We start from the raw sequence: 13,757 nt of genomic DNA on the forward strand, positions 1-13,757 counted from the left end.
TGCCATCGCCTTCTCCTGGGAACTACATAGGGAACAACTATTCTTTGGTACAACAGGTTGTAGAGGAAACACTAGACTAAAAACAACTAAGTCGACATTCCTAGGTCTTAGGCATATAATAACAAAATAACTGTTTGATTTTGGAAAACCCTTTTTTCCTTAATAAATTCAAATTAAATATATATATATTTACATTAATTACATATAAAATAACATTTTATGACAAGTTTACTTTGCAGATGAGACAAGTGAGAAAAGGGTGTTTTGTAAACAGTAAATCAACTCACAAATATACAGTATTATAGGAATTATTAAGACAGCTAATTTATAAAAAGTTAAGAGACAACTGAAACTTTATTAAACAAATTATTTCTTGAACAATCATATTCTGAGTGCACACAATTGAAAAAGAAATAAAGAAAACAAAGTACACGAGAACTTCATCTAGTTTTTGATCTTACAGGTGGGAAAGTAGGAAGAGATGAGCTGGAGTGCGTAAGACAGTGACTAATATCCTCTACTAATATAGTGTTTTGAAAATAATGTTCATTTTTCTAATGTTTTATTATGATTTATATATCTGAACTGAAGTTATTAATTCAGTGATATATATGGTGACAATGATGATAAGAAAGAAAAATGAGTTCCAAAGTGACTGGAAAAAGGCCTCATTTGGCTCATCTCTGGAGAAAGGTTAGGATCTGGATAATTGCAGAGGACAAGAAAGGACATCCCAGGAAGCAGAGAAATGAGCAACAGGTTTTCTCCAAGAAAATTCATATCTACTTATCTGTGCAAGTTCCTTTATGAGATTGTATTCAAGAGTCCCAGGAGATCCTGGAGGGGAAACCTCATGGTTCCTTGTTTAAGGGAACCAGGGACTGTGTTGTAACTTCCATCTATCTGCCAATGCCTCTCAAAATATTGTACACCAAAAATAATTTAAAAATTGAAATATAGGGAAATACTGCCTCTGACAGATCAGAGTTGAATAAAAGGAGAGAGGTGAGGAGTAACTGCTTCCAATAAAGTAATAGCAACGCTTTCCTACAATTAGTGTTGCTTCAGGTCTTTTGTTCTTTCAAGATAACTTAAGTGCTTTCTACTTGTGAGATGTTGTAACATTGGAGATAGGTGATGGTAGTGAAGAATACATGTTCCAGATGGAAAATGCACAAATACGAATTTGAGGATTACAGGGCTTCCTGTAATCCTCAGGAAGTCAGGGCTTCCCTGCTGGCTCAGACAATAAAGAGTCTGCCTGCAATGCAGGAGACCTGGTCAGGAAGATCCCTTGGAGAAGGGAATGGCTACCCACTCCAGTATTCTTACCTGGAAAATGTCATGAACAGAGGAACCTGGCAGGCTACAGTCCATGGACTCTCTGTGAGTTGGACACAACTGAGCGACTAACACATTCACATTCATAGGGAATTCACAGGGAATTCATTCACAGGGAATTCACGTTCATACAGGAATGTGAATACATTCACCAGGAGCTAGAGTAGTATATGACGTTGAGACTTTTAAGCCTCAGCTTAAATAGAAACAAGAAATAGTAATCATATAAATGTGTGAAGAGACAGAAAGAATAGCATGTTCAAAGGCTTGAAGCAAAAGAAAGTTTGACTTTGAGAGTAAATGGAAATGAAACTGGGAAGTAGAAGCCCAGGTAGAGGGCTTTGTAAGAACAATGAAGAGTTTTGAGGAGGGCATCAATGGGACCAGATCTGTGTTTGTTTAGTGTTTTTATTGATGACCTGGAATTGAGAGATAAAACAACATGAAAACAATACTCCTAGCATGATGAGTTATAATTTTAGAAACTCTAGTGCCCAAAGAGACATTACCCTAAGCAGCCACAGACTAATAAAGGTCCTTAAACAGGGAATATGCTGACCTGGACAGTCTGGACTATATTATTAATATAATCAATTGCATTCATTTCTTGTCTTACCAGATATTTATCAAGTTCTTATTATATTCTAGGAATATCTCCTTGAACACACAGTGGTGACTAAAATCTGATCTTTGTCTTGATGAAATTTATATCCTCTGCTATAAATAAAGACTGACAGTTGTGCCATTTAATGGCTATGGCCTGATTGGCTAGTTTGTAATATATAACTAATTCACAATAAAGCCATTTTGCCTGATTAAGCCTCAAGTTCGCTGCTATAAAAACAATAGCTGTCATCTATTTGGAGAATGATTCCTTAGTTCGTCTGTTTTAACATCCAATTGGGCTAAACAAGAACCTGCATCAATTAAGTCAGTGTCTTCTACTTCTTCAAAAACCCAGAACTCACCTAACCTTTTATAGTCTTGCCAAGTATTTGGAGATGTTTGTTTTTGTCCGCAAAGAGAACTGAGAGTAAGAGCAGAGTAGATCAACAGAAGCCCCAGGTTCAAGAGAAAACAGCTTTAAGAGTATTTCCTATTGATGATGGATCATTTATATGACAGCATGTTGCATTTGTTATTATCATCATTACTATAGCTGCAAACTTAATTTTATATAAATCCATATATAAATAATATACTTGGAGAAACCTTTAGTGCACTTCAATTACAATGTACTTTATTTTCATGTTTATTGAAAACTAGTCTGATGATATTTTCCAATTAGAATTTTCAAAGTGTTTTATCTCTAAGCAGATTTCAGAATTGAATGTGCTTATTAAAAGATTCTTCCTTAATATTTTTGGAACAATGTCTTATCCAAACCTGAAAAACTGTTCTGATGGACTATCCTATTTTATTTTCAAAAAAAAAAAAAAAATTATTAACCTTAGGTCAATCTGATTTTAAGTATTTTGTTAATTTCCTAAATTGAAAAATAAAACAGTAGAAAATAGATAATGCAGTGACTCAAAATGTTTACTCATTTTTCTCTTAGGTTAATGAAGAATATTTAAAACAAACACAGTGATAAATAAAATGTATTGGATTATCCACTAAATAGCTCAAAATAAAACAGAGTTGTCAGAATGTAAGCCAGTGGATTTTGGTTGTCAATCTTAACATGTTTCAATTGACTAGGGAGTTTGAAAATGATAATGAATGAACAGAAAGGCTTTTTAATATTCTAAAAAGAACCTGATCTTCAGAATGAACCTGAGACTGGAATGTATGACGTAAGCCTCTGAAGAGACCTCTAAGATTCATAACATATTTTCTTCCCCCTTGAGCGTTTGAGTTTTGTTGCCAATTAAGTGGTGGATGGTGATTTGCTGATAAGTTTTCCTCATTTCCAGAACTCATCTAGACACCTCCGCCGAGCTGCGGTACTCTGTTGGATCCCTAGTGGACGGCCAGTCTGATTACAGAACAACCAAAGTGATAAGAAGACCAAGGAGAGGCCGCATGGGTGTGCGGAGAGATGAGACAAAGGTTAAGCTTTTGATTTCAAGTCTTTGATGGTTTAAGTAAATACACGCTTCCATTTTGGATAGTATTTTTATACTGAAAGCATTCATTTGTGTTAGTTTCAAGTGTGATATATGACAGATTTTTTTAACTATAGCTAACATAAAACCCCTGTGCACGTGCTAAGTTATTTTAGTCATATGTGACTCTTCATGACCCTATGGACTATAGCCCACCAGGCTCTTCTGTTCGTGGGACTCTCCAGGCAAGAATTCCCTTCTCTGGGGGATCTTCTCGACCCAGGGATCGAACGTGCATCTCTTATACCTCCTGCTTTGACAGGCAGGTTCTTTACCACTAGCACCATCTGGGAAGTCCAACATAAAACACCTTCTAGGTACCAAAAGTTGAACTAAGCATGTGTCAAGTATTTATTCATGTAACCTTATAAATTGAGTACTATTTTATACTAATTTCATGTATGAAAAAAATTGAAGCCCAGGAATTTTATGTGTCCTCCCTTGCATAGTCAGCCAAGTGATAAGATAATTGTATCTATATTTGAGTGATTTCAAATTATGCCATGTGGCCAAAAATGGCTTTTTGGGCAATATCACTTTTGTGGTCCCCCCCAAAATCATTTTACATCATCACAAAAATGAAAACCCACTTGTAAATAGCAGGAAATCTAGGACTGCTCTCTTTCTTTCAGCCATCTCCTGCCTTCAGGTCATAGCCTGAAATTTCAAGCACTGGTCTCTTGGTTACTTAAGACTGTTACTCATATGGAGGATTTATTGTATTAATTTTAAAAACATAGTCATGTAAATTGATGTGCCTCGGGCTTAAAAAAAATCAATGAGGCATTTAAGCAACCAGAGCAGTGGAGATTAAATTAAATCTTTGCAATGTTTTTGCTACTTTGTTAGAATACAGGAGAAAGAATTCCTGTGTAATTTATTGTGTGATAATATGTGTTCCCTCAGGCTAATTATTAATAGTATAAGAAATGGAAATGCTTAAGTACAAGTAAATAGAGATTGTTAGATTTACAAAACGTGAAAACATTGGAAACATAGATGCTTTAAAATAAGTACTACCTTGAATTGAGGTTGAACTAAAAATCATGCAGAAGTTTAACATTTTTATTCCTATTAAAATATTGATATTTATGCTGAAATTAGTACCTTCCATTACTTAAGTATCAAGGAACTATCTTATTGACATGATAAATAAAATGTTAATAATCAATTCTGCTTTTGCCAAGGAAGCTATAAAAGCGTGTGTGTTTTTGGTTTTTATTTTCAAAATAGTGCTTTGAAAATGAGCAAGATGAAATATACTGTAATTTTTCCTTTACCATCCAGGTGAAATCTCTTGGAGATCATGAGTGGAATAGAACTCAACAAATTGGAGTGCTAAGCAGCCACCCTTTTGAAAGTGACACAGAGATGTCTGACATTGATGATGACGATAGAGAAACAATTTTCAGCTCAATGGATCTTCTCTCTCCAAGTGGTCATTCTGATGCCCAGACACTGGCCATGATGCTTCAGGAACAACTGGATGCTATCAACAAGGAAATCAGGTGAGTTCAATGATTTCTGATGGTCTCAAGGGATTGGTAGACCTTGATTCTAAAATTGTGATCATCAAATCAGAAGCACTGGCATCCAGATACTCAGACCTCACCCTGCGTCTACGGAATCATAATGTACAGTTTCACAGTTTCCCAGGATAAACTTAGGACAGCTTTCATAAGAAACATATGTGAAAAATGCAGATTAATGATGTTCACGTCAGTTCAGTCACTTAGTCGTGTCCGACTCTTTGCGACCCCATGAATTGCAGCACGCCAGGCCTCCCTGTCCATCACCAACTCCCGGAGTTCACTCAGACTCACGTCCATCGAGTCAGTGATGCCATCCAGCCATCTCATCCTCTGTTGTCCCCTTCTCCTCCTGCCCCCAATCCCTCCCAGCATCAGAGTCTTTTCCAATAAGTCAACTCTTCACATGAGGTTGCCAAAGTACTGGAGTTTCAGCTTTAGCAGCATTCTTTCCAAAGAAATCCCAGGGCTGATCTCCTTTAGAATGGACTGGTTGGATCTCCTTGCAGTCAATGATATTAGAGCAATATAAATGAATGACATAAAGGTGAAATCTTCGATCAGTTTTCCAAATGAATTGAATATCTGAGTAGAACTGGATCTTTAGTTTGATTAAACTTCAACCTATCTCTTACTCAACTAGTTCCTCTAATTTGATTTTCCTTTACAATTAATAGAATGCCTAGAGTTTAAAACTGTATTTTTTATTTAGCAAAACCATGTCACCTCTCACCAGGTTTTTCTGGAGTCGTGTATGGCCAATCATTTTAAAGTACAAAATTTCTTTTTTTTTGAAGAGGAGGCAGTTTTTCCATTGGAATGTGTTTAAACATTATTAATGTTGTACTATGTTACGTTATTAAACCTTGCTTTGGGATTCTGATCTTTCAGATCAAATCAGATCAGTCGCTCAGTCGTGTCCGACTCTTTGCAACCCCATGAATCACAGCATGCCAGGCCTCCCTGTCCATCACCAACTCCTGGAGTTCACCCAGACTCAGTCCATCGAGTCAGTGATGCCATCCAGACATCTCATCCTCTGTCATCCCCTTATCCTCCTGCCCCCAATCCCTCCCAGCATCAGAGTCTTTTCCAATGAGTCAACTCTTCGCATGAGGTGGCCAAAGTACTGGAGTTTCAGCTTTAGCATCATTCCTTCCAAAGAAATCCCAGGGCTGATCTCCTTCAGAATGGACTAGTTGGATCTCCTTGCAGTCCAAGGGACACTCAAGAGTCTTCTTCAACACCACAGTTCAAAAGCATCAATTCTTCGGCACTCAGCCTTCTTCACAGTCCAACTCTCACATCCATACATGACCACTGGAAAAACCAGAGCCTTGACTAGACGAACCTTTGTTGGCAAAGTAATGTCTCTGCTTTTGAATATGCTATCTAGGTTGGTCATAACTTTCCTTCCAAGGAGTAAGCATCTTTTAATTTCATGGCTGCAGTCACCATCTGTAGTGATTTTGGAGCCCAGAAAAATAAAGTCTGACACTGTTTCCACTGTTTCCCCATCTATTTCGCATGAAGTGATGGGACCGGATGCCATTATCTTCGTTTTCTGAATGTTGAGCTTTAAGCCAACTTTTTCACTCTCCTCTTTCACTTTCATCAAGAGGCTTTTTAGTTCCTCTTCACTTTCTGCCATAAGGGTGGTGTCATCTGCATATCTGAGGTTATTGATATTTCTCCCGGCAATCTTGATTCCAGCTTGTGTTTCTTCCAGTCCAGCGTTTCTCATGATGTTCTCTGCATATAAGTTAGATAAGCAGGGTGACAATATACAGCCTTGACAAACTCCTTTTCCTATTTGGAACCAGTCTGTGGTTCCATGTCCAGCTTTAACTGTTGCTTCCTGACCTGCATACAGATTTTTCAAGAGGAAGGTCAGGTGGTCTGGTATTCCCATCTCTTTCAGAATTTTCCACAGTTTATTGTGATCCACACAGTCGAAGGCTTTGGCATAGTCAATAAAGCAGAAATAGATGTTTTTCTGGAACTCTCTTGCTTTTTCCATGATCCAGCGGATGTTGGCAATTTGATCTCTGGTTCCTCTGCCTTTTCTAAAACCAGCTTGAACATCAGGAAGTTCACAGTTCACGTATTGCTGAAGCCTGGCTTGGAGAATTTTGAGCATTACTTTACTAGCATGTGAGATCAGTGCAATTGTGCGGTTGTTTGAGCATTCTTTGGCATTGCCTTTCTTTGGGATTAGAATGAAAACTGACCTTTTCCAGTCCTGTGGCCACTGCTGAGTTTTCCAAATTTGCTGGCGTATTGAGTACAGCACTTTCACAACATCATCTTTCAGGATTTGGAATAGCTCAACTGGAATTCCATCACCTCCCCTAGCTTTGTTCGTAGTGATGCTTTCTAAGGGCCACTTCACTTCACATTCCAGGATGTCTGGCTCTAGGTCAGTGATCACACCATCGTGATTATCTGGGTCGTGAGATCTTTTTTGTACAGTTCTTCTGTGTATTCTTGCCATCTCTTCTTAATATCTTCTGCTTCTGTTAGGTCCATACTATTTCTGTCCTTTATCGAGCCCATCTTTGCATGAAATGTTCCTTTGGTATCTCTGATTTTCTTGAAGAGATCCCTAGTCTTTCCCATTCTGTTGTTTTCCTCTATTTCTTTGCATTGATCGCTGAAGAAGGCTTTCTTATCTCTTCTTGCTGTTCTCCGGAACTCTGCATTCAGATGTTTATATATTTCCTTTTCTCCTTTGCTTTTCACTTCTCTTCTTTTCACAGCTATTTGTAAGGCCTCCCCAGACAGCCATTTTGCTTTTTTGCATTTCTTTTCTATGAGAATGGTCTTGATCCCTGTCTCCTGTACAATGTCACGAACCTCATTCCATAGTTCATCAGGCACTCTATCTATCAGATGTAGGCCCTTAAATCTATTTCTCACTGCCACTTTATAATCATAAGGGATTCGATTTAGGTCATACCTGAATGGTCTAGTGGTTTTCCCTGCTTTCTTCAATTTAAGTCTGAATTTGGCAATAAGGAGTTCATGGTCTGAGCCACAGTCAGCTCCTGGTCTTGTTTTTGCTGACTGTATAAAGCTTCTCCATCTTTGGCTGCAAAGAATATAATCAATCTGATTTCGGTGTTGACCATCTGGTGATGTCCATGTATAGAGTCTTCTCTTGTTGTTGGAAAAGGGTGTTTGCTATGACCAGTGCATTTTCTTGGCAAAACTCTATTAGTCTTTGCCCTGCTTCATTCCATATTCCAAGGCCAAATTTTCCTGTTACTCCAGGTGTTTCTTGACTTCCTACTTTTGCACTCCAGTCCCCTATAATGAAAAGGACATCTTTTTTGGGTATTAGTTCTAAAAGGTCTTGTAGGTCTTCTTAGAACCGTTCAACTTCAGCTTCTTCAGCATTACTGGTTGGGGCATAGACTTGGATTACTGTGATATTGAATGGTTTGCCTTGGAAATGAACAGAGATCATTCTGTCGTTTTTGAGATTACATCCAAGTACTGCATTTTGGACTCTCTTGTTGACCATCATGGCCACTCCATTTCTTCTGAGGGATTCGTGCCTGCAGTAGTAGATATAATGGTCATCTGAGTTAAATTCACCCATTCCAGTCCATTTCAGTTCGCTGATTCCTAGAATGTCGACAATCCCCTCTTGCCATCTCTTGTTTGACCACTTCCAATTTGCCTTGATTCATGGACCTGACATTCCAGGTTCCTATGAAATATTGATCTTTACAGCATCGGATCTTGCTTTGGGTGAATTTAAAAGGCACCATGATAATAAACTTCAGACTAACAGAATTCATATTCTTTGTGTAAATGAAATATTATAAATAAGAGTAGTTATATTAGAATTTTTAATAATGTCATTTCTTAGAGAAGTCTAAGATTCAGAGCAAAATTGAGAGAAAAGTGGAGTGAGTTCCCATATACCTCCTGGCCTCAAACATGCATATCCTCCCCCATTGTCAACATCCTTAATAAGAGTAGTTTTTGTTACAACTGATGAACTTACATTGATGCAGCATATTTTTCAAATCCATAATTTACATTATGGTTCACCTTTTTTTTTTTAAATGTCATTTTATTGTGGTAAAGAGGCTTCCCTGGTGGCTCAGACAGTAAAGGCTCTTCCTGCAATCCAGGAGACCTGGATTTGATCTGTAAATTGGGAAGATCCCCTGAAGAAGAGAATGGCTACCTACTCTAGTATTCTTGCCTGAGAAATTCCATAGACAGAGGAGCCTGGGAGGCTACAGTACGTGGGGTCACAAAGAGTTGGACATGACTGAGCGACTAACACTATTGTAGTAAAAGTCACATAATATAGAACATACTATTTTAACCATTTCATGCAAAAACTGGCACAATAAAGGACAGAAATGGTATGGATCTAAGAGAAACAGGAGATGTTAAGAAGAGGTGGCAAGAATACACAGAAGATCTATACAAAAAAGATGTTAATGACCCAGATAACTGTGATGGTGTATCACTCACCTAGAGCCAAACATCCTGAACTATGAAATCAAGTGGGCCTTAGGAAACGTCACTATGAACAAAGCTAGTGAAGGTGATGGAATTCCATCTGACCTATTTCAAATCCTAAGAGATGATGCTTTAAACTGCTGCACTCAATATACCAGCAAATTCAGAAAACTCAACAGTGGCCACAGGACTGGAAAAGGTCAGTTTTCATTCTAATCCCAAAGGAGGCAATGCCAAAGAATGTTCAAACCACCACACAATTGCACTCATTTCACATGCTAGCAAGGTAATGCTCAAAATTCTTCAAGCTGGGCTAAAACAGCATGTGAACTGAGAACTTCCAGATGTTCAAGCTGGATTTAGAAAAGGCAGAGGAACCAGAGATCAAATTGCCAAATCCATTGGATCATCGAAAAAGAAAGAGTTTCAGAAAAACATCTACTTCTTCTTTATTGACCATGCCAAAGCTTTTGACTGTGTGGCATGGAAACTTCTGAAAGAGATGGGAATACCAGATCACCTAACCTGCCTCCTGAGAAATCTGTATGTAGGTCAATAAGCAGCAGGTAGAATCAGACATGAAACAATGGATTGGTTCCAAATTGGAAAAGGAGTATGCCAAGGCTGTATATTGTCACCCTGCTTATTTAACTTATATGAGGAGTACATCGTGTGAAATGCTGGGCTGGATGAAGCACAAGCTGGAATCAAGATTTCCAGGAGAAATATCAATAATCTCAGATATGCAGATGACACCATCCTTATGTCAGAAAGCAAAGAGAAACTAAAGAGTCTCTTGATGAAGGTGAAAAGAGGAGAGTGAAAAAGCTGACTTAAAACTCAATATTCAAAAAACAAAGATCATGGCATCTGGTCCCATCACTTCATGGGAAGTAGATGGGGAAACAGTGCAAACAGTGGCTGACTTTATTTTCTTGGGTTCCAAAATCACTGAAGATGGTGACTTCAGCCATTAAATTAAAAGACACTTGCTCCTTGGAAGAAAAGTTATGACCAACCTAGACAGCATATTAAAAAGCAGAGACATTACTTTGCTCACAAAGGTCTATATAATCAAAGCTATGGTTTTTCCAGTAGTCATGTATGGGTGTGAGACTTGGACCATAAAGAAGGCTGAGCACCTAAGAATTGATACTTTTGAACTGTGGTGTTGGAGAAGACTGTTGAGAGTCCCTTGGACCGCAAGCAGATCAAACTAGTCAATCCTAAAGAAAATCAGTCCTGAATATTCATTGGAGGGACAGATGCTGGAGCTGAAGCTCCCATACTTCGCCAGCTGATATGAAGAACCAACTCATTAGAGAAGACCCTCATACCGAGAAAGATTGAAGGCAGGAGGAGAAGAGGATGACAGATGCTGAGATGGTTGGATGGCATCACTGACTCAGTGAACATGAGTTTGAGCAAACTCCAGGAGATGGAGAAGGACAGTGAAGCCAGGCTTGTTTCAGTCTATGGGGTCTCAAAGAGTCAGGCATGACTGAGCAATTGAACAACAACATTTTAACCACATTTATCTGTAGAGTTCAGTAACGTGAAGTACATTCACATTGTTCTGCAACTCTTAACATCACCCATCTTCTGAATTTTAACCTTCCTGGACTGAAACTCTGTCCCCATTAAACACTAACTCCCCATTCACCCTCCCCACCCTACCCCATGTCCTGGTTCCTGGCATCTACCAATGTACTTTCTGATGCTATGAACCTGACTATTCTAAATACCTCATATCAGAGGAATCAAACAGTATTTGCACATTTTGGTTCACTGTTGGTTGTCTGGAAAATTTATGATGATATATACCCAATATCATGATATCATACAGACAGAATATTTTTACTGCCCGAAAAACTCACTGTGCTCTGTCTATTCATCCCTTTCCCCATCCCAACCCCTGGAAATCCCTAATCTTTTTTTTGTATCCATGGTTGCCTTTTCCAGAGTGTCATATATTTGGACTCATACAATATGTAGCCTCTTCAGATTGGTTTATTTCGTTTAATCATATGCATTTATTGTTCCCCCATGTCTCTTCATGGCTTGATAGCTCATTTCATTTTAGCACTGAATGTTATTCCATTGTATAAATGTACCAATTTATGTATCCCTTCACCTACTGAAGGATATCTTAGTTGTTTTTAAGTTTGGACAATCATGGATAAAATTGTTCTAAACGTCTATGTGCAGGTTTTTGTGTGGACCTCAGCTTTCATATTCTTTGGGTAAATATCAAGGAACACAATTATTGAATTATATATTAAGAGTATGTTTAGTTTTGTAAGAAATTGCCAAACTTTTCCAAAGTAAATATGTAAAAAGAAAACTTTGTGGTGATCATTACCTTGAAATTAAAGATTATATATCATTGGAAATCACAGTAATCCATTTATACTTAAGAGGAAGATATCTCAGGATGGATCAAATTGCCAACATCTGCTGGATCATGGAAAAAGCAAGAGAGTTCCAGAAAAACATCTATTTCTGCTTTATTGACTATGCCAAAGCCTTTGACTGTGTGGATCACAAGAAACTATGGAAAATTCTGAAAGAGATGGGAATACCAGACCACCTGACCTGCCTCTTGAGAAATCTGTATGCAGGTCAGGAAGCAACAGTTAGAACTGGACATGGAACAGCAGACTAGTTCCAAATAGGAAAAGGAGTATGTCAAGGCTGTATATTGTCCCCCTGCTGATTTAACTTATATGCAGAGTACATCATGAGAAATGCTGGACTGGAAGAAGCACAAGCTGGAATCAAGATTGCTGGGAGAAATATCAATAACTTCAGATATGCAGATGACACCACCCTTATGGCAGAAAGTGAAGAGGAACTAAAACGGCTCTTGATGAAAGTGAAAGAGGAGAGTGAAAAAGTTGGCTTAAAGCTCAACATTCAGAAAACAAAGATCATGGCATCCGGTCCCATCACTTCATGGGAAATAGATGGGGAAACAGTGAAAATAGTGTCAGACTATTTTGGGGGCTCCAAAATCACTTCAGGTGGTGATTGCAGCCATGAAATTAAAAGATGCTTACTCCTTGGAAGGAAAGTTATGACCAACCTAGACAGCATATTAAAAAGCAGAGATATTACTTTGCCAACAAAGGTTCGTCTAGTCAAGACTATGGATTTTCCAGTGGTCATGTATGGATGTGAGAATTGGACTGTGAAGAAAGCTGAGTGCCAAATAATTGATGCTTTTGAACTGTGGTGTTGGAGAAGACTCTTGAGAGTCCCTTGGACTGCAAGGAGATCCAACCAGTCCATCCTAAGAGACCAGTTCTGGGTGTTCATTGGAAGCACTGATGTTGAAGCTGAAACTCCAGTACTTTGGCCACCTCATGCAAAGAGTTGACTCATTGGAAAAGACCCTGATGCTTGGAAAGATCAAAGGCAGGAGGAGAAGGGATGGCAGAGGATGAGATGGCTGGATGACATCACCAACTCGATGCACATGAGTTTGTGTGCACTCCGGCAGTTGGTGATGGACAGGGATGCCTGGCATGCTGTGAATCATGGGGTCGCAAAGAGTCAAAAACGACTGAGCGACTGAACTGAACTGAACTGATCTCAGGAGAGATGTTTCTAACCCCCATTTTTCAAATAAATTATATGGGTACACAGTTTTATTATAACAATATGCAAATTGTGTATAGATTCAGCTTAAATAGGATCTTTGCAGCAACCCCGCTAATGTTCTTTATTCTTTCTCTTTGTAATAAATAATTTATGTATATTCTTGAAATTTCTCCCTGATAAAGAAAAATAGTAATAGTGATTTGTCTTCTCAAAAGCATTTACAGCAATAGTTTTTCTTAAAACATTTAACTATCTAGCATATATACATTATTTAAATTGCTTAGTGCTTATGTAAAAGCAAGTTGGCTAAGTCAGGGTTTTATTTGGTCAAATTATAATTATGAATGACCATTTTTTGAGGAGTCTATCAATCATACTTTTTCACTGGATAGGAGGTAAGAGCCAATGACCTTGTTGAGACTTGAGTTCTTAAAAGTCTCACATATTAGTTCCTAAGTACAAATGTAAGATTAAGATTAGAGGCAGTAATTAACTAGACACTCAAAGTTTTAAAAGAGTTTTAACAGGTAGCAGTATAGAAAACGGAGAAGGCAATGGCACCCCACTCCAGTACTCTTGCCTGGAAAATCCCATGGACGGAGGAGCCTGGTAGGCTGCAGTCCATGGGGTCGTGAAGAGTAGGACATGACTGAGCAACTTCACTTTCACTTTTCACTTTCATGCATTGGAG

At 38.3% G+C, this 13,757-nt stretch overlaps 1 protein-coding gene across 7 annotated transcripts in view; it reads left to right on the forward strand.

The window, feature by feature from the left end:
* Window positions 1-13,757, forward strand: part of PPFIA2 (PTPRF interacting protein alpha 2) — a 503,973-nt gene that overhangs the window by 402,022 nt on the left and 88,194 nt on the right. For all 7 annotated transcript variants that reach the window (XM_070370959.1, XM_070370962.1, XM_070370958.1 and 4 more), the window contains 2 exons: window positions 3,258-3,393; window positions 4,737-4,957. In XM_070370959.1, the coding sequence (XP_070227060.1) occupies window positions 3,258-3,393; window positions 4,737-4,957 (357 nt within the window). The remainder of the gene's footprint in view (window positions 1-3,257; window positions 3,394-4,736; window positions 4,958-13,757) is intronic.

This window comes from Bos mutus, chromosome 5 (assembly GCF_027580195.1).
Source record: "Bos mutus isolate GX-2022 chromosome 5, NWIPB_WYAK_1.1, whole genome shotgun sequence".
NCBI lineage: Eukaryota > Metazoa > Chordata > Mammalia > Artiodactyla > Bovidae > Bos > Bos mutus.